Source organism: Halichoerus grypus, chromosome 6 (genome assembly GCF_964656455.1).
Source record: "Halichoerus grypus chromosome 6, mHalGry1.hap1.1, whole genome shotgun sequence".
Lineage (NCBI taxonomy): Eukaryota > Metazoa > Chordata > Mammalia > Carnivora > Phocidae > Halichoerus > Halichoerus grypus.
This window is the reverse complement of record NC_135717.1, coordinates 172,232,465-172,249,520: the sequence shown is the minus strand read 5'-3', so window position 1 is coordinate 172,249,520 and position 17,056 is coordinate 172,232,465. Positions and strand designations below refer to the sequence as shown.

General features: G+C 58.0%; 2 protein-coding genes across 6 annotated transcripts; one reads left to right on the top strand and one right to left on the bottom strand.

The window, feature by feature from the left end:
* Positions 1 to 3,503: 3,503 nt before the first annotated feature.
* Positions 3,504 to 9,000, top strand: CYP2D6 (cytochrome P450 family 2 subfamily D member 6). Its single transcript, XM_036098307.2, is given in 9 exon segments — positions 3,504 to 4,017; positions 4,721 to 4,892; positions 5,467 to 5,619; positions 5,687 to 5,847; positions 6,251 to 6,427; positions 6,600 to 6,741; positions 6,904 to 7,215; positions 7,274 to 7,297; positions 7,300 to 9,000. Coding segments are annotated over 9 exon segments (1,452 nt in total). The 5' UTR covers positions 3,504 to 3,858; the 3' UTR covers positions 7,452 to 9,000.
* Positions 8,998 to 16,436, bottom strand: LOC118539583 (uncharacterized). Of its 5 annotated transcripts, XM_036098301.2 has the most exons (9): positions 16,299 to 16,433; positions 14,842 to 14,880; positions 14,059 to 14,102; positions 13,525 to 13,601; positions 10,272 to 10,337; positions 10,129 to 10,164; positions 9,702 to 9,875; positions 9,402 to 9,444; positions 8,998 to 9,151 (listed from the first exon to the last, which is right to left on the bottom strand). In XM_036098301.2, the coding sequence occupies exons 2-9, from the start codon at positions 14,871 to 14,873 to the stop codon at positions 9,018 to 9,020; spliced, it is 606 nt and encodes a 201-aa protein (XP_035954194.1). In that variant the 5' UTR covers positions 14,874 to 14,880; positions 16,299 to 16,433; the 3' UTR covers positions 8,998 to 9,017. The 5 variants fall into 5 exon arrangements, with proteins under 5 accessions (XP_035954194.1, XP_035954191.1, XP_077932820.1 ...); XM_036098298.2 differs by having other exon boundaries at positions 9,061 to 9,444; XM_078076694.1 differs by lacking the exon at positions 14,842 to 14,880 and having other exon boundaries at positions 9,061 to 9,444; positions 10,272 to 12,492; positions 16,299 to 16,436.
* Between the last annotated feature and the right edge of the window lie 620 nt (positions 16,437 to 17,056).

The window sequence follows — 17,056 nt, the reverse complement described above, 5'->3', positions numbered from 1 at the left end:
GTGTCGTCGTCCGTCCCCCCCACCCCCACCCCACCCGGTGGCTCTCGCAGCAGGGCCTGGAATGAAACAAAACCAAGGGCTCCTGTCTGCGGCTCCTCCCTGGTGGGTGGAACTCAGCCAGTGTGTGGGGACGGTCAGTTTACTTAAGTTGGTATGAGGACATATTTCCAATCAACATTAATTTTAAAGGTTATAAAAAAATAATGCAATGTTAATGGACTTTTTTAGAGAACAGAAATACTGGAAGGAATGTTGTGAAGTAGAAATAAGCAATTATAAATGAGTTCCTGCGTGCTCATCAGTTTGGGGCTGCAGAAAGGGCAGATTAATTCTGTTCTAATGGTTCCATCAAGCGGTGCAGCCCATTTCTCATTTCGCTCACCAGGATGGAGGCGTGGGTGGGCATGCTGCGCGGGCCATGGGACCTGCATAGAAATGACGGCTTTTTGAGCTGTGTGGCTTTCCGTCTGGTCTGGGCTTGGCATTAACACAGTTCAAATGAATTTGATAGATTTCAGGTGTCAGGGGCTAAACCGCAAAACTTGAAAAATATGTATCTTTGAGGAAAATATTTTCCTGATGGCAAATGATTCTTTGTCATTTTGCTTTTCTTCTTCTGTCCCCTTTTGACTTGCTGATGATCCTTGAGCAAGGCACTTGTGATGATTCTAGGTCTTTCCTCAAACTGACTTCTGACATGACCATTGCGCCACACTCCCCTCCTGGCTCCAGCTTTCCGGCTTCTGCAGGCAACCTCCACTCGTGTGCATTTCAGCTCCCACTGCTTTTAAGTTCTATGTATTTTTTTCATACACTTTTTTAGAGCAAGTTTAAGTTCATAGCAGTATTCAGAAGTTATAGAACATTCCTATAATACCCCCTGCCCCCCATACACAGCCTTCCCCAGCGGAGCGCTATTTTTGTGACAGCCGGTGATCCTACTGCGCTGACACATCATTGTCCCCCAAAGCCCATAGTTAACATTAGGGTTCATTCTTGGTGTTGCACATTCTGTGGGTTTGGACAAACAGTTCCAGTATCACACAGTAGTGAGTAGTCTCACTGCCCTAAAAATCCTCTGTGCTCGGCCTGTCCTGCCTCCCTCCTCCCAACCCCTGGGCTTTTTACTATCTCTATAGTTTTGCCTTTTCTAGAATGTCCTATGGTTGGAATCCTACAGTATGCAGCCCTGTCACATTGGCTTCCTTCACTTAGTGATAATGCATTTAAGGTTCCTCCACGTCTTTTCGTGGCTTGGTAGCTCATTTCTTTTTAGTACTGAAGAATATTCCATTGGATGTACTACCATTTATCCACCTACCGAAAGACATCTTGGTTGCTTCCGAGTTTTGGCAATGATGAATAAAGCTGCTATAAATATCTGTGTGCAGGTTTTTGTGTGAACATCAGTTCTCAGCTCCTTTGGGTCAATAATCAAGGAGCTCGCTGGATCTTATGGTAAGAAGGTTTCCTTTTGTAAGGAACGATGGAACTGACTCGCGCAGCGGCTGTACCATTTTGCGGTCCCACCAGCAACGTATGAAGGTTGCTCCACAGGCTCGCCAGTCTTTGGTGTCGTCAGTGTTCTGGATTTTGACCATTTTAATAGGTATGCAGTGGTGATTTTTATATATGTTTTCAAGTTATGGTTAAAAACATAAAATTTACTGTCTTAACAGTAAGTGCAGTTTAGTAGTGTTAAGTATATTCACATTGTCGTGCGACGGATCTCCAGAACTTTTCGTCTGCCGATTGGACACCCTGTACCCTTAAAACACCGCCCCCACCTGCCTGCTGCCCCTGGCAAGCTGGATGCGGGGGTCCGCTTTTCCTTTCTGCCCGCAGGAAGGAGTGGGAACTGGGGGGGCTTCCTCTGCGGGCGGGGCCGTGCCTCGGGGAGGGGGCGGGGGCAAGGCGAGCGAAATGTCACCCTCGCTGGGTGCCCAGGCTCCCTACCCACTTTCTAGAGCCCCCGCCCGGGACTGCGCTCTGCATCGCGTGGGGGCCCCGGGCCGGCACTTCCCAGTCCCCGTGTTGCTGGCGTCCCTTCCCGACAGAGAACCCTCCCCTGCGCTGAACACCCCTGACCTGGAGGGCCCCCGGGAGCGCTCACGCTTACCCAGCTTCACCAGAGCAGCTTCAACCCCCCCACACCCCTACCGGGGGGGAGAGGGGGGCAGAGTGTTTCTAAATCAATCTCAGTAACGTGCTGGCCCTTGGAGAAGTTCACTTTCAAACAGTGTAGACGTAACTCCAAGCGTGCGTTTGGAATCGCCCCTGATGCCGCTCTAGGACTTTGACCTCCTGACGTGACCTGAGATTCCTTCTCCTCGGTGCTTGGGGACCACGAAGCTGCAATTGCCCAGTGATGGCAAAAGGCCACAGGCCTCATGACGGCTGGTTTCCTCACGGCCACCCGATCCTGGACAGCAGACCCCTAGGACGGGGAGGCCACTGCCCTTCATGACGCCATTAAGGCGACCACTTGGGGAAGGCAACCAAAATGACCGGCAGATAAAGGCAGTGTTTCCAGGGCCAGCGGGTGACAGCACGCTTGGGCCGTCCTGCCCACTTTGTGCTGCTCTCCGGGACGCTCAGCGGAGGCAGATAAGAGGCCCCAGCGTGCCCTTGGGTCTTGCCCTCCTGGTCTGTTGAGTGGCCTCCAAAGTGGGCTCCCTGCCTCCTGGAAGCCCCGAGACCCCGGTTTCCCACAGTCTAGTCCTCAGTCCGACCTGCAAAGCCCCCTCGCGCTGCCCCCACACCCACCGTGTACAAGGCCTTGCAGTGGGGCTTTGGCCCTGCTGCCAGGTCACCTTGGCTTGTGGTTCAAGCCAGCCAAGGTCCTCCATGAAGTGTTCCCAGCACGTCCTGTCCCAGCCTGGGGGCAATGTCCCCATGACCCTAAAAGGCAGTCCCCACACTGCTGACCGGGCCTGGCCGCTCTCTGGCTCCCCACGCCTCCTCTGGGCCATGAGCACGTCGGAGCAGGACTCGCCATGGTCCTCCCACTGGATTGCTGTACTTAGCCCAGCACCCAGCACAGGGCACCTCCAGCATCCGAGTGTGTGTGTGTGTGTGTGTGTGTGTGTGTGTGTGTAAGTGGTGCATGTGTGTGGTGTGTGCATGGTTTTGTGGGTGTGTAAATGCCTGTGATTGTCAGTATGTGAGCACGTAGGTAGTGTCTGAATGTGTGAGCGGTTGGTGATTGTGGGCTCCTGTGTGTGTTGAGTGAACTGGGGTGAAGGGAGGGGACGCTGAGAACTTCATTTCCACGCTGCCCCCTCCCCCCGCACATGGTCCCTCTGATCACTGCGACCTCCCTACAGCACTGGGCAAGTGCCAGGAACAAACTCGGGAGGCGAAAACCACTTGGGAGGAGGCAGGTAACGTGATAGGGCACGGATGTGTTCTGGGGCCAAGGCTGTGACCACACTACGGGGTGTGACCCAATATGACGGGTGGGTGGCAGGACCAAGTCCAGTGACCCCTGGCTTTTCCTCGGAGCCTGTAGCAGAGCTGGAGAGTCAGGCTGAAGGGGGGGCTTCATCATCTCTCCCCTACCCCCACCCCACTACCCTGGGTAGGCACCCGGAGAGGCCAGGAGGGACAGGACTCTTGTGGTCACCCCTGCACCTGACCTTGCCTGGCCCCTCCCTGCACCCTCTGGCAGCACGGTCGCCCTGACATGTTGACTCGGGGCAGAGGGCAAAGGCCGGTCTCAGCTCCCTTTAGAAAGCGGGGCCAGGCTGGATGAGCTCCCCGAGTGTGGTGAGAGCACCCTTTCTGGCTGGTCCTAGGGCCCTGGTGTGGTGAGGGACACCCGTGTGCCAGAGGAGGCCAGGGGGCGCGGAGGCAGCCATGGGGCTGCTGACTGGGGATACGCCGGGGTCCCTGGCCGTGGCCGTGGCCATCTTCCTGCTCCTGGTGGACCTGATGCACAGGCGCAGATGCTGGGCTCCCCTGCGGGGCAACCTGCTGCAGATGGACTTCCAGAACACACTCTGCTACTTTGACCAGGTAACGAAGGTAGGGGGGTGGCAGCAGAGATCCTGGGGACCCCACCTGGCAGCAGACAGCGGCTGGTGGGTGAAGCCACAAGGCTGCGCAAGGAGATGGACTGAGAAGAGGCAGGTTTGCAGGGCTAACTGCGGGAGGGCCTTTGTGCAGGGCCCGGAGGACACTTTGGGTTTTCCAAACAAAGGTCAGTGAGAGCAAAGGCCCGGAGTGGAGGGTGGACTTGACAGTGGATTTGAGATCCAGTTGCATAGCACTTAAATTACGTGACCTGAGTCCCTTCTGATGACATCAGGAGGAAAGGTCTTGAGAATGGGGGAAGGAATCTGGACATGAGCCCCACTTAAATCAGGAAACCAAGGCTGAGATAGGTAGAGGGACAGGTTCAACTCTTTTGCTGCTGTGGGTCTTTCGGCCTCAGTGCTCACCTCTATGAACTTGAGTTTCTATCACCTGTGGGCTAGGATCCTAACTTGGCCTAGTGACAATTTTGGTGACCTTTGCAAAGTCATAGCTGAGTGGTGTGATCCAGCGTCAGCCCCTCCTCCAGAGAGAATGTGACCCCCACGGTCACGAGGCCGATCTCGCCCTTGCACCCCAGCGCTGCTGGTGGCCCAGGGGTGCCCCAAGCCTAGCGCCATGAGACTGAGGCCTGCAGCCTGGTGGGCACCCGGCTTGACGAACGCCCTCGACCCTTGGCCTGCAGCTGCGGCGCGGCTTCGGGAACGTGTTCGGCCTGCGGCTGGTCTGGACGCCCGTGGTCGTGCTCAGCGGCCTGGACGCCGTGCGCGAGGCACTGGTGTCCCACAGCGAGGACACAGCCGACCGGCCGCCTATGCGGGTCTATGAGCCCCGGGGTTTCCGGCCGCCCTCCCAAGGCAAGCGGAGGATGGGGGCAGACCGAGGCCTGGCCGGGACTGGGCCAGCAGTGACTCAAGCTCCGGCAGGCCCACGCGGGGGCAGGATCGGGGACGTGCAGTGCAGGGAAGAGGTAGCAAGTTTGGAGGGGCTCCAGGTGGAGGAAGGAGTTGGTGCCAAGTGCCTGAGTGGGACGCGGGAGGATGAGGGCGGGGCCTGCCCAAGACGGGGTGGGCCCAGGGCTCGCGGGAGCAGGGACAGGATGTCAGGGTGGGCGGGAAGGAGGAGGACGGAATCCGTGTGGGCGAGGCAGGGGGCGGGCCAGGACTTTCCCTGACTGCGAAGGAGTCAAGGTGGGCAGAGCGGAGTGGGGCCAGCACCTGCCTCCGGCTGGCGAGCAAAGCGGGCAGGCAGAGCGACGTGTCCCCAGCGGGAAGTGGGTGTCAAAGTGGGCGCGCTTTAGTGGGGGTGGGGAGCAAGGTTGGTATGGGCGGGCAGGGGGCCGGGCCTGTATCACAGGGGGCGGGACTGTGAACGGGGCAGGGGCGGGGCGGACACGCCAGAGTCCCGCCCACGGCCCGGCCCCGCCCCCAGGGGTGGTCCTGGCGCGCTACCCGCGCGAGTGGCGCGAGCCGCGGCGCTTCTCCGTGTCCACCGTGCGCAACTTCGGCCCGGGCAAGAAGTCACTGGAGCAGTGGGTGACCGAGGAGGCCTCGGGCCTCTGTGAAGCCTTCGCCGACCACGCTGGTGAGAATTGCGGCTGAGGGACCCCGGGGACAGGGATGGACGGAGGGGCCCGGGAAGAGGCGATGGAGGCGAGCCTTCAGCCCCGGCGCCCGCGCGGATAAAGCGGTGAGCAACGTGATCTCCGCCCTCACCTACGGGCGCCGCTTCGAGTACGACGACCGGCGCGTCCTCAAGCTGCTGGAACGACTGCAGGCGGGAGTGGAGGAGGACCAGGGCTTCCTGCGCGAGGTGCGGGGCCGAGGCGCCAAGGAGCCCTGCGGAGCGAGCTCCGGGGAGGAGGCCTCGCCCTAAAATGGGCCTCCCGGGGGAGGGGGTGGGCAGAGGGGCGGGGGACAAAAGGCGTTCCGAGACGGGAGGCGTGGAGGTGGGGAAATCCCGAACGAGGGAGATGGCAGAGGCGGGCCCGGGAGACGGCTAAGGAATCTTAGCACCTCCTTCATTGGAAGCCACCAGAGCCCATGAGATCTAGATTTTAGATTTATCCTTCTGGTCCCCGGGCCAGGAAAGAGGATGAAGGACGAACTTAGGGAGGAACCATGTCAATGGTGGGGACACTCTGGAGGCCGCGGGACCTGACTGATCAAGACGAACACGCGAGCACAGGAAGGTCCCCCATCTGTGGTCCACACAGATCCTGAACTCCATCCCCGTGCTCTTGCACATCCCGGGGCTGGCCAACAAGGTCTTCTCAGCACAGAAGACCCTCATGATCCTAATAGATGAGCTAATACAGGAACACAGGATGACCCGGGACCCAACCCAGCCACCCTGAGACCTGACTGATGCCTTCCTGGATGAGGTGGAAAAGGTGAGCTGTCAGGGACAATGGTTGTGGGTTGAAGGCCCCATGAATCAAGGCCCAGGAAGGTGGGGCCCGTATATCAGCCAGTGATCAGTGATTACTGATGGATGTGGGGGTGGGAGGCCATTTGGGGGCTCCTTCCCTCTGCCCCAGAGCTCACCCTCTCGGCATGGCCCAGGCCAAGGGGAGCCCCGAGAGCAGCTTCAATGATGAGAACCTGGGCATGGTGACATCTGACCTTTTCGCTGCTGGGATGGTGTCCACCTCAGCCACGCTGACCTGGGCCCTCCTGCTCATGATCCTGCACCCGGACGTGCAGTGTGAGCCCACCCTGGGGGCCGGGTGGGATGGATGAGGGAGGAGAGGGACAGGCTGGGGCCCCTTGAGCTTGATTTGGCCCCCAGAAGCTCTGAGCAGAGGCTGGGCCCTAGCTCGGAGGTAAGAGCTGCCTCCACGTGGGCAAAGCCCCCCACAGGAGTCAGGCAGAGGTCGGAGCCCAGACTCCTGGGTTCTGACCACTGTGGGGATGCCTGTCTGTCCAGGATGTGTCCAAGAGGAGCTAGATGAGGTGACAGGGCGGGTGCAGGGACCAGAGATGGGGGACCAGACCCACATGCCCTTCACCATGGCCGTGGTCCATGAGGTGCAGCGTTTTGGGGACATCATCCCCAACCTATCGTCAGTGCTGAAGGACGAGAAGGTCTGGAAGAAGGCCTTCCCTTTCCACCCCGAGCACTTCCTGGATGCCCAGGGCCGATTCGTCAGGCAGGAGGCCTTCGTGCCCTTCTCCGCGGGTGCCTGGGGTGCCCAGCTCGCTGGCCCCCTGAGGCGCACCCCCGGACCCCCCCACAGGCCGCCACATCTGCCTCGGGGAGCCCCGGCCCGCATGGAGCTCTTCCTCTTCTTCACCTGCCTCCTGCAGCGCTTCAGCTTCTCCGTGCCTGCCGGACAGCCCCGGCCCAGCGACCACAGGGTCTTCTCCTGCCTGGTGACCCCAGCCCCCTCCCAGCTCTGTGCTGTGCCTCGCTAGAGGGAGGAAGCATCCCCCCCCCCCCCGCCAGCTCCTCAGCAGGGGCCTGATGGGCCAGTAAACCAGTTGGGTGGCTCCATCCTGGCTTCTGAGTCCCCTCAGGGCCCCCTGAGCAGCCCCTGGCCGTGATGGGGCCTTAGCAGCCTCCCCAGGGCCAGCCCCTACCCCTGCCGGAGCCATCCTTACTTTGCACTTGATCCCATTTGAGAGATGGGGATAGTGAGGGTCAGAAGATCACAGCTTACCCCTGGTCACCCACAGGGACCCAATACTGGCGACCTGGGTTAGTGACAATGTCTGTACTTAGGTCCTGGCTCATGGCAGGAAGAGCTAGAACAAGCTGCTGAGAGCCCTCAGCCGGACCCTGGTGGGGGTGGGCAGGCCCCACTCAGCCTGGACACCCACATCTCAGGTCCAACGCCACCCACCCCCCCCCCCAGCCCGGGCCAGCAGCTCCGCCGGCACCACCAGCTCTTCTGTCCCACCTCATCTACGACTCCCCCAGAGGTGGGGACTTCAGGGATGGCCATGAGGGGATGTGCCAGGTTAACACCCAGGGCTCAGTCCACAGTTGCCAGAACTTTCCCTGGGAAGCCTCTGGCAGTCCAGGAGTGAGCCACCTCCCTAAGTCAGTCACCCCAAGCTAGGTGGGACCCCATCCCCAGCCCCTCAGGGATGCCTGTGTCCAGGCGCCTGCCTAGAAGTTGCCCCTCACGGCCAGGCTAGAGTAGAAGGAGGCCACTCAGCAGGGCTCCAACCTAGGGCACAGTCCTCTGAGGGGCTGGGTCAAGCTGGGCTCTCAGGAGACTTGACCAGGGGAAGGCAGTGAGGCCTGTGGGCCCCAGGTATACCCTCGGGACAGGGGCCAGCCTTGGACCCATGTGACAGTGGAATGGCCAGAGGAGGAGGCGGCCACATGGAGACGTTGGAGGAGGACACCCTGGCTTTCACGCTTGCTCTGCCGGGATACTGTGTGACCCTGGGCCGGTTCCTCCCTGCCCCGGGCTTCTGTTTCCCCCTCAGCCAGTGAGATGGTCGCACCAGATGGCTGCCGGGGCCGGCGGTCCTGCTCTGACTTCTGGGGCCGTGACCGTTAGCCTGGAGCCCCGGCCGAGAGCAGGACCGCTGTCCTCCCCGTGCCCACGCCCACAACTGGCTGGTTCTGGACTGAGCAGCTGGGCAGCACCCGCTTAGCCAGGTCTTGGACAGACCCCCTGGTGCATTTAAGGAACAGTGTGGGGACCAGAGACAGGTCAGAGGCCCCTCACTCCCCCAGGTCTCTTTTGCCAGAGGACACCCCTCCACCCCAGACCCAAGAGCATCCCTGACAGAGGTCCCAGCAGCACCTTCTAAATGCGCCCACATGCAGCTCCCCAGCTCTCCGCATTCGGGGACCTCGCTCTGCCCCTGAGCACGGGGTCGGGGGGCCTCTCCAGAGCACCAGCTGCTGTGGCGGGGCTCAGGCGCAGCTCGTCAGGGCAGGGAGTGTGGACGGGGCCCCCCTGAGTTGCGACGAAGCCCCTGAAAGGAAGCAGCCGGGTCTGCAGAAGCAGCAAGGGTCTGGGTTTATTGGCTCTTCGGTCCTTCGTGGTTCTGCGCCTTCGGGACGTCAGCGGCTAGAAGCCAGTCCAGCCAGAGCTTCCTCAGGAGCCGGGGCACCCCGCCCCCGGGCCGCTCCTCGCTCCCCACCGCAGAGGCCTCTGCAGGGCACAGGCAGGCAAGCCCTGTGGGGCCCCGGCAGGGAGGACCCTTCCCCAGGGCCGGGGGGACAGGCCGGCGCCGAGCAAGCTCGCCTCAAGTGTCTGCCGACCAGGGAGGAAGCGGGAGGCGGCGGAGACGTTCGGGGAGGACGGGGCGCCTGGCTACCTGGGCTCCCTCCCCGCTCCCCGCCCAGGGCCCGAGAGAGGCTGCGCCCTCCGTCAGCCCCCCGGGGGGGCCGGGCTGTCCTACCAGAAGGGTGCACTGCCACCTCCTTTTGGACCTCCGTGTTCTCCTGGGAAGAGAGCCGGGGCACGGTGGTGAGACATGACAGGTGCCACATGACACAGATGGGCAGGCGGCGGGGGGGGGGGGGACGGGGGGGGGATGGCAGGGTCCGGCCCACTCTCCCCCCCATAGGGCTCCTTGTGCCACCGGGACAGCAGTTTGGCCCCGTGTCCTTGCGGGTGCCCCATGCCCCCCAACACTGCCCTCCTCCCCCTGCAGTGCTCTGGGCTTCCCAGTAGGGCCCGTGCTGGGGATGATCCTCACCTCCCAGCCTGGGGTCCCTGCCGCCTCTTCCTCAGCCACCTCCTTCACAGCGGGGCCGCAGCCGGCAGCTTCCGCCCCTGGGGGCCTCGCCTCCCCCTCCTGCTGAGACCGGAGCTCAGTCTCCTCCTTGGGGGCAGCACCGCTCAGTCCTCCCGTCGCCTTGGGGGCCATGGCCTGCAGGGAGGGGCGGGAGGGCGGACGGGGGCAGAAAGGCCGCAGAGCCCTCATGCTCCTGCCCCGTCTCCACACCAGCACTGTGTATCGTTCTTCGTTTTCCCAAGGAAGGCCTTCCCTCCTCAGCGAGTTGCAAGGTTCCCGGGGGAGGGGGGGGAAGGGGGGGCCCTGCCACCATCCCTGGGACTCCCCTGCCACGAGCTGGGCTGTCTCTGCGTCACATGGAGCTCTGACAGAAGCGAGCCTCACTTACCTTGGCTTGCTTCTTCCCGATCCTGACTCTGCGTCTCTACAGAGGGAAACAGAAGTGACTTCCAGCTGGGAGGGGCCGTCCTCTCACTGTACCTGCCCAGGGTGCCCACTCCAGGGGAAGTGGGGTCCCCAGCCCTTACCTACCTGAGTGGTCACAGGGTAGCACTTATCCATTGGCCCCCACACCGGCCTCAAGCTCTCCCCTATGAGCTGCACGACAAGGAGAGAGCGGAGGGAGGGAAGGCTGAGCTGACACACTAATTCACTAATTCACTGTCAGCGCCTGCATACGCAGACACCTAAGAACTACCTGTCTTGAGAAAGTTAAAACCTGGCAGTTGTGAAACAAGAATAAAACAGAATATGTTGAAAAAACCTCTTAATTCTTGAAAACAAAAATATGATAGAATAATGGGAATGAGAAATCCAATCGAAGTGTAGGAGGTAAAGTTAAAAAAAAACTTTCCCAGAAAGAACAGAGAGAAGAGATCAGGAGCTCCCACAGATAACTCATAGATCTTTCTGAGACAGGGGACAGACAACAGACTGAGGTGGCAGGGAGAGATACCAGATAAATACGGCCCTGTTTATCAAGACATGATAAGGGACAAGGAGTTTGCAGAAGAGAAGGAATCACCAAGTGTCCAGGACAATGGATGATAGAGATTCACCCCAGATTTTGTCATCAGTAAATCTCAAAACACTGAGGACAAGGAACCCAAAAACTTCCAGAAATACAAAGAAAAAATTCTGTTCTAGGAATTCAACTTTCCTCCGACTTTTCTTTGAAAGTCTTTGAAGCCAGAAGACAATGAGCATCTTCAAAATCTATGAGAAAAATATTTCTAGTCTAGAATTCTATACCTACCCAAACTCTTAGTCGAATATGAATTAAGACTGTTTCAGACATGTAGTATCTCAGGACTACCCTCAGGAAGCAGAGGTTCCCCTAGAGGTTGTGTTCCATCAAAATAAAGGAGTGACAGGGGCTCCCCAGAGCGACGAGAAAGGGAGGTCCCAGGACAGCTGAGCAGCGAACCTCGAGGACATCCTGTCCGTGTGGGGACCGCAGGAGGGAGGGCTCCCTGAGATATGGCTCTGCAAAAACCATCAGATAAAGCACCTAATTTGTCTAAATGTACTGCAAGGAGATTGGTATTTTTTGGCAGAGAGCCTGGGTAAATTAATTGTAGGTAAAGAGAAAACTAACAGAAAAGAGGCAAAACCAAAATCACACGCCAAGAATAGTAACCAGGCACACGAGGTGACTCAGCTAAGAACACTGTTCTCACGGTTTCCAAATGTAGGCCCTCCACACGGTCGAACAGAAACTATGACAGACACGCCCCGCGCAGCCAAAACCAGCGGCCAGCGCGGGAGCCCATGTGGAACCACTGGAAGCTCGCCTTCGCCACTCGGAAAGTCACAGCCTCCTACCAAACTAAACGGACGCCGACCACATGACCCGCCAGCCCTGCTGCCGGTGGTGACCAAAGGGAAAGGAAAACCTATGTTGACACAAAACTTATACATGAATATTTATAGTGGGATTTTTAAAAAAGATTTTATTTATTTATCTTAGAGAGAGAAAGCACGAATGGGGGAGGGGCAGAGGGAGAGAGAATCTCAAGCAGACTCCCCACTGATTGCGGAGCCCAGATGCGGGGGCTCCATCCCAGGACCCCGAGATCATGACCTGAGCGGGAACCGAGAGTCGGACGCTTGACCGACTGAGCCATCCAGGTGCCCCACAGCGGCTTTATTTGTAATTGTCCCCAAACTACAAACACCCAAATATCTCTTAGGTGCTGAGCAGACGAACTGCAGTCCAGCCCCACGAAGGACACCTGCTCAGCAAGAAGGAATGAGCTGCTGCTGCGCATGCGCCCAGAGCGGCCTCGGGCGCACCAAACTCAGTGAGAGACCAGACGACAGGCAGGATGTCTCCACTTACAGGGCAATCTCGCAAAGGCCAGGCTTTAAAGGAGTGACAGGGGCTCAGAACAGAAAACTCTTCACTGGATGCCGGGGGTGGGGGAAGGGCTGACTGCACGTGAGTCTGGAGCAATTTTTTGAAGGGATGGAGCTGCTCTGTTTTTGTGGTGGGGGTTACCCGGCTGCCAAAAATGAGCCCACTGCATTGGAGGGGGACTTAAAAGCCAAAATGATAGAAAAATCAGCAACAACGTTATTTAAAAGATTTTAACGATTGAAAATGTCATTACTCAGATTAGAAAACACGGCTGTAACTATACTGGAAGCTGGAGGGAGGTGAAGTGTGTGTCGGAGGGCAGTAAATGGACAGTTGTTCCGAGAGCTAAAACCTCAGCTTCCACTGTAGGAATTCACTGGCTAATGTTTAAATCTGAAAAATCAAGACAAAGCAGGATAAGCTTACTATTTAGAAACATGGAAAAATCAAAGGTTCCAGCTGGAAAGGTCAGAGGCTGGGAAGATTCCCATCCTGGGGTGCGGGGATCGTGGGTGGGGCACAAGGAAGCCATTTGTTGGTTTCAGGTCTTAAAACTTTGAAGCATCAAACTACGTACATGCCTATCTTTGATGACGATAAAACTTTTTTTTTTAAGTGGAAATGTGATCAGTTACTTTAAACCACAACAACAGCAACAAAGAAAGGAAGCAAAGTTGGACTCCGTGGTCTCCAAGGCATCTGCCAACATGGGCCCTCTTAGGGGCTCCCCGCCTCTGAATGGTCAGCCCCAAAAGGTGTAGCGCATCCTTCTCAGTGCTTCTGGGCCGCAGACGGCCTTGTCTCTATGGGAATCCCCTCTTCCCAAGGGCACTGTTCAGAGAGCCGGAGGCCTCCGGAGATCAGGGATGTGGTTCTGTCCTGTCAACGTGGGCGGCCTGGATCCAGTCACTGTCCGCCTGGGGGCCTGTTGCCCATCTACATAAAGTGCGAGCGGCTGGGCGGCTGTGAGGTTTACCATGACCGAGCAGATAGCACGAAGTCCAGCATGGGGCCCTCGGTGGGCGTCCAGCAGCCACCCAGGGCTGGGAGCAGGGGCTTCTGCCTTAGGTTCTTGGATCTGGGACATCGAGGCAGGCGTCCTGCTCACCACCGCCTCATCCACATGTGAGCGCTGAACCACATTCCAGAGCTACTCACATGAATGAGGGATCATCTGTTCCTTTTGGTTTGTGGACGCCGTGGCCACAGAGCCCCGAGGGGACTACAGCCAGCCCCTGAGGGATGGAGCCTCTGTTTGGACACTTTGCCAGAAGCACAGCGAGCTTCTGCAGAGCCCTCACATTCGCACACACGCACGCACACACACACACACACACAGCTGGGTGACAACTGAGGTCGAGGAGCAGGACCTCTACTCAGGCTACAGCGAGACCACCCCGGCCTCTAGGCCTGCACGCTGCCTACCTGTGAGGGTCCCTCAGCAATCTCACCGTCACGGGCTGGCTTCCCCACAGAGCCCTGAAAATAGTAGTACACCACGCCTGCAGGTGGGTGGAGAAAGACTAATTAAAACATTTAAGAGCGATACAATTACTTTACAATGTCAGTATTTACAATGCACCAGAAATCGTATCCTTTTAAACTAAACTGGTAATGAAAGACGTCAGGTATTAAAATTAGGAGAGGATACGTGATTTTTCAATTACAGGTGTGCAGGCCAACGCTGAAGATCCCTGCTAGAGGACAGGAGGTTGTGCGGGTTTTGGTTCGTGGGTTTTCGGTGGGGGGGGATGGGTTTTCAAATCAAACATGGGTTCAAATCCGTTTCACTAGGAAGTAGGAAGGTACCGAGGAAGGAAAGGGACAGAAGGGCAGCCTTGCCTCTGAGCAGCATGGCCAGGCCCTGGGAGCCGGGGGGCAGGCAGCCGGAGTGGGGCAGCCCGGAAGTGAGAACCAGCCCCCCGGCTCCTGCCATGGCCCCAGCGCCCAGGCCCTTACCTGCAAGAATGAAGAGGTGTGCTACATACAGGGGCTTGTAGAGCCTGGAAGGAAAGCGGAGTTGAGGGTCAGGCTGGGGCGTCTCGTGTCCTCACTGCGGGTGGGGACCAGGTTCCTCCCACTCCAAACCCCAGGACCAACTCTGCCAGCGCGTGTCGCACACTGTGAGTGAATAAATCCCTCAGCTGTACTGGGCTCGCAGGGGCTCCCCACTGTCCGGCGGGCCAGGCTCGGGGCCTCCGCCTACACTGAGAGCCAGACTCGGAGCCTGGAACACACTCCCTTCTCCTTTCCTTTTGCACTTATCTCCCTGGGTCCACCCTGCCTTCCCAGCTGGAAAGCAAGGACCCGGCCGTGGTTGGGCACTCAACGCTGGATCTGCTCTTCCCGCGAGGTCCTCCAAGGCCCCCCTACCCTGGACTGACAGATCCCACAATCCCGATCAGAAATTGTATCCCCGTGACTCATCCACCTCTTCTGGGACCCCTCCCTTGCCACAAGCAGAGCATCTTGACGCTGCAGGGACGGTGGCTCCCAGTGTGTGCGTGCACGTGCACACACACACACACTCACACACACACATGCACGCGCACACACACTCACACACAGGCAGTTCCCGCCTGCCAGGACCAGGCCTTCCACCCCAACCCTGAGTCCCAGAGATACTGGAACAGTCAAGGAAAGGGGAACAGAGAACCCTATTTTCCCTTCCTCTTAGACCCAAGTGGGGGTTCCCCGTCCTGGTCACTCGAGGCACTGTGGCAGGGCCCACCTAAACTTTACCTCTCTCTCTGGCCGCCCAGTCCAAACACCATTTTCAGTCTAAGAAGAAAAGATGGTCAACAGTCAATGCATCAGGCAGGCCCCGGATCCCGTGTTCCTTTACGAGGTGGCTTATGGGGTGTGTGAGGGGCCAGAGGCGGTCGGGGAAAGGCCAGGACCTCCACCCACAGGGCTCAGCCGGGGCCAAATTTAGGAGGGACTGGGCTAGCACTGGGAGCTTGGGAAATGCTCAGAAATTTCTCCCAAGACCTCAGAGTCCCAAACAAAAGCTGGTTTCAATGCCCTCAGAGCTGGAAAGGTAGTTCTCAGAGAATCAGGATGGGGAAAGGGGTTGGGATAGGATTAAGGAAAAAAGTATCACTCTATTGAACATTTGGTGTAAAATGACCCCAGATGTAGGTGGCTAGTTATTTCAGAAACGCTGTGTAACAGGAAATATTTGAAAGTGTTGGTAGTTTTTAATCATTATTATTATCTCTCGTAATTTAGGGAGTCCCAGGGGAGATCCTTAGCCTCCTCAAAAAGATCCTCTCTATCTGCAATCCCACCAGCATGGCTGAACTCCATACAAACCAAGGCCATGGTAAAGTCAAGGTCTCCGATGTGAGCTGGACCCGGCGTGGCCTGGGGAGCCTCTGCTTCCCAAGGGAGCTCCCTAGTCTCCCCAGGGACAAGTTCAGAATCTCCCTTTAACCCTGCACCCCCACTTTGCCTGCCCCACTCTCAGCAGAGAACTCAGGCGCCCCCAGACGGGAGTTCCTCGACTCTCTGCCGCCAAACCCACCCATTCTCTGCTCCCTCCTCAGGGAGGCGGCTGCCCTGCTCTGTGCTCCCTTCCATCTGGTCTCCCCGCCTGGGTGTTTGGGGGCCCCTCGCTCACTGGTATATTCAGCCTTTCCTTCCCTTCGGGCTCCTAATCAGCATTTCACACGCACTCATCTCTTCCATTAAAAGAAGGCCTTCTCCCTTGAACCAGACCCCTTCCCCAGTGCCCGTTGTGATGGCCCCCTATCCTCCACCCCAGCCCACCAGCTGTCTGCCCTGGGTGTCTTCACTCCTCTCGGCCTCCGCTCACCCCTCAGCTGCCTCCATCTGTTCCCGGCCCTGCAAACCTCCAACACCTCTCCCACCCAGGTCACCAGTGCGCTCTGAGCCCCCAAACCCCGTGGGCCTTTTCCAGGCTTGGCTCACTTCACCTCTCCGCAGGGCCCTGCGTGCCTCCCTTCTCCAGAGCACCTTCTCTGAGAAACCCGCCCGCAATGTATTCACCAGGAAGCTTTTTGGTCTTTTATAACTTGGTGTGAGCAAAGTTATCAGGCTTTTTTCTGAGAGGCGGTCTGGAGGAGGAGAGGAGAGTAAATGGGTCGTGAGGGCGAGCAGAAGAGGGGGAGAAGGGGAATGCCAGGTAGGAAGGGATGAGGCAAGGGGAAGCGAAGAGCTGTAGAGACAATTTTCACCTGCCTGGGTGCTTTACTGAGGACAGCCTTCGAGCCTGCTTGCCAAGGCTGCCAAGCTCGACGGCGTCAGCGGTTTGCAGAGCTCCCTCTGACCGTATCAGAGTCCGGGCAGCGTCCTCCTCGCCTCCCGTCCGGCTCTAGGACCGAGCCTAGAAGGGCACCGGAGCCCAGCTAAGTCTGGGAGCCCAGGGCCCAGCCCCTCCCTTTTTCAAGGAGAGTGGTGTCTGTGTGTGACATCATGCCTCAGGGGGCTTTGTGACAGGACAGCCCCTCCAGTTGTGGCCAGAGCAGTTCGTCAGGCGCCTCAGCAAGGCCTCCAGTCCCCACCAGCCGGAGGCAGCGCCTCTGCAGCCATCTCTCTAGTTCCATCCCGTGCCCCCAGCGCTGCTCGAGCACCTTCGGTGTGCTCAGCGACGTGCAAAGTCCTGCAGGGATACAAAGACATAAAGGTGTGTGAGAATCCGTCTTGTCACAGAGCACAATAGGGATGTTTTCTGAGTCAAAAACAAGAACACAGCTTAACCATTTTTGAGTGTCATCCATCCATTCAACCAGGGTCTGCTGAGCTTCCATTTGGGGCCAGGAGAAATGTTAAAGGGATAGAAAGGCAAACAGGACACAGAGGCTGCCTTTGAGCAGCTTGAAGACATCAAATAGGCATCTTCCGATTCAAGACAATAACCTGCACCCTCCCCAAATTACTATGAATGTAACTAAATAATAATTACAAAACTATGGGGGCATCTGGGTGGCTCAGT

Excerpts from the sequence above, each read along its gene's own strand:
- LOC118539583 (XM_036098298.2), bottom strand. The coding sequence starts at position 14,873 with ATGGTGTTTGGACTGGGCGGCCAGAGAGAGAG. Across the intron at positions 10,338-13,524 it reads TTGCTGAGGGACCCTCACAG|CTCATAGGGGAGAGCTTGAG; the intron begins GTAGGCAGCGTG and ends CTTGTCGTGCAG. Across the intron at positions 9,876-10,128 it reads TCGGGAAGAAGCAAGCCAAG|GCCATGGCCCCCAAGGCGAC; the intron begins GTAAGTGAGGCT and ends CCCTCCCTGCAG.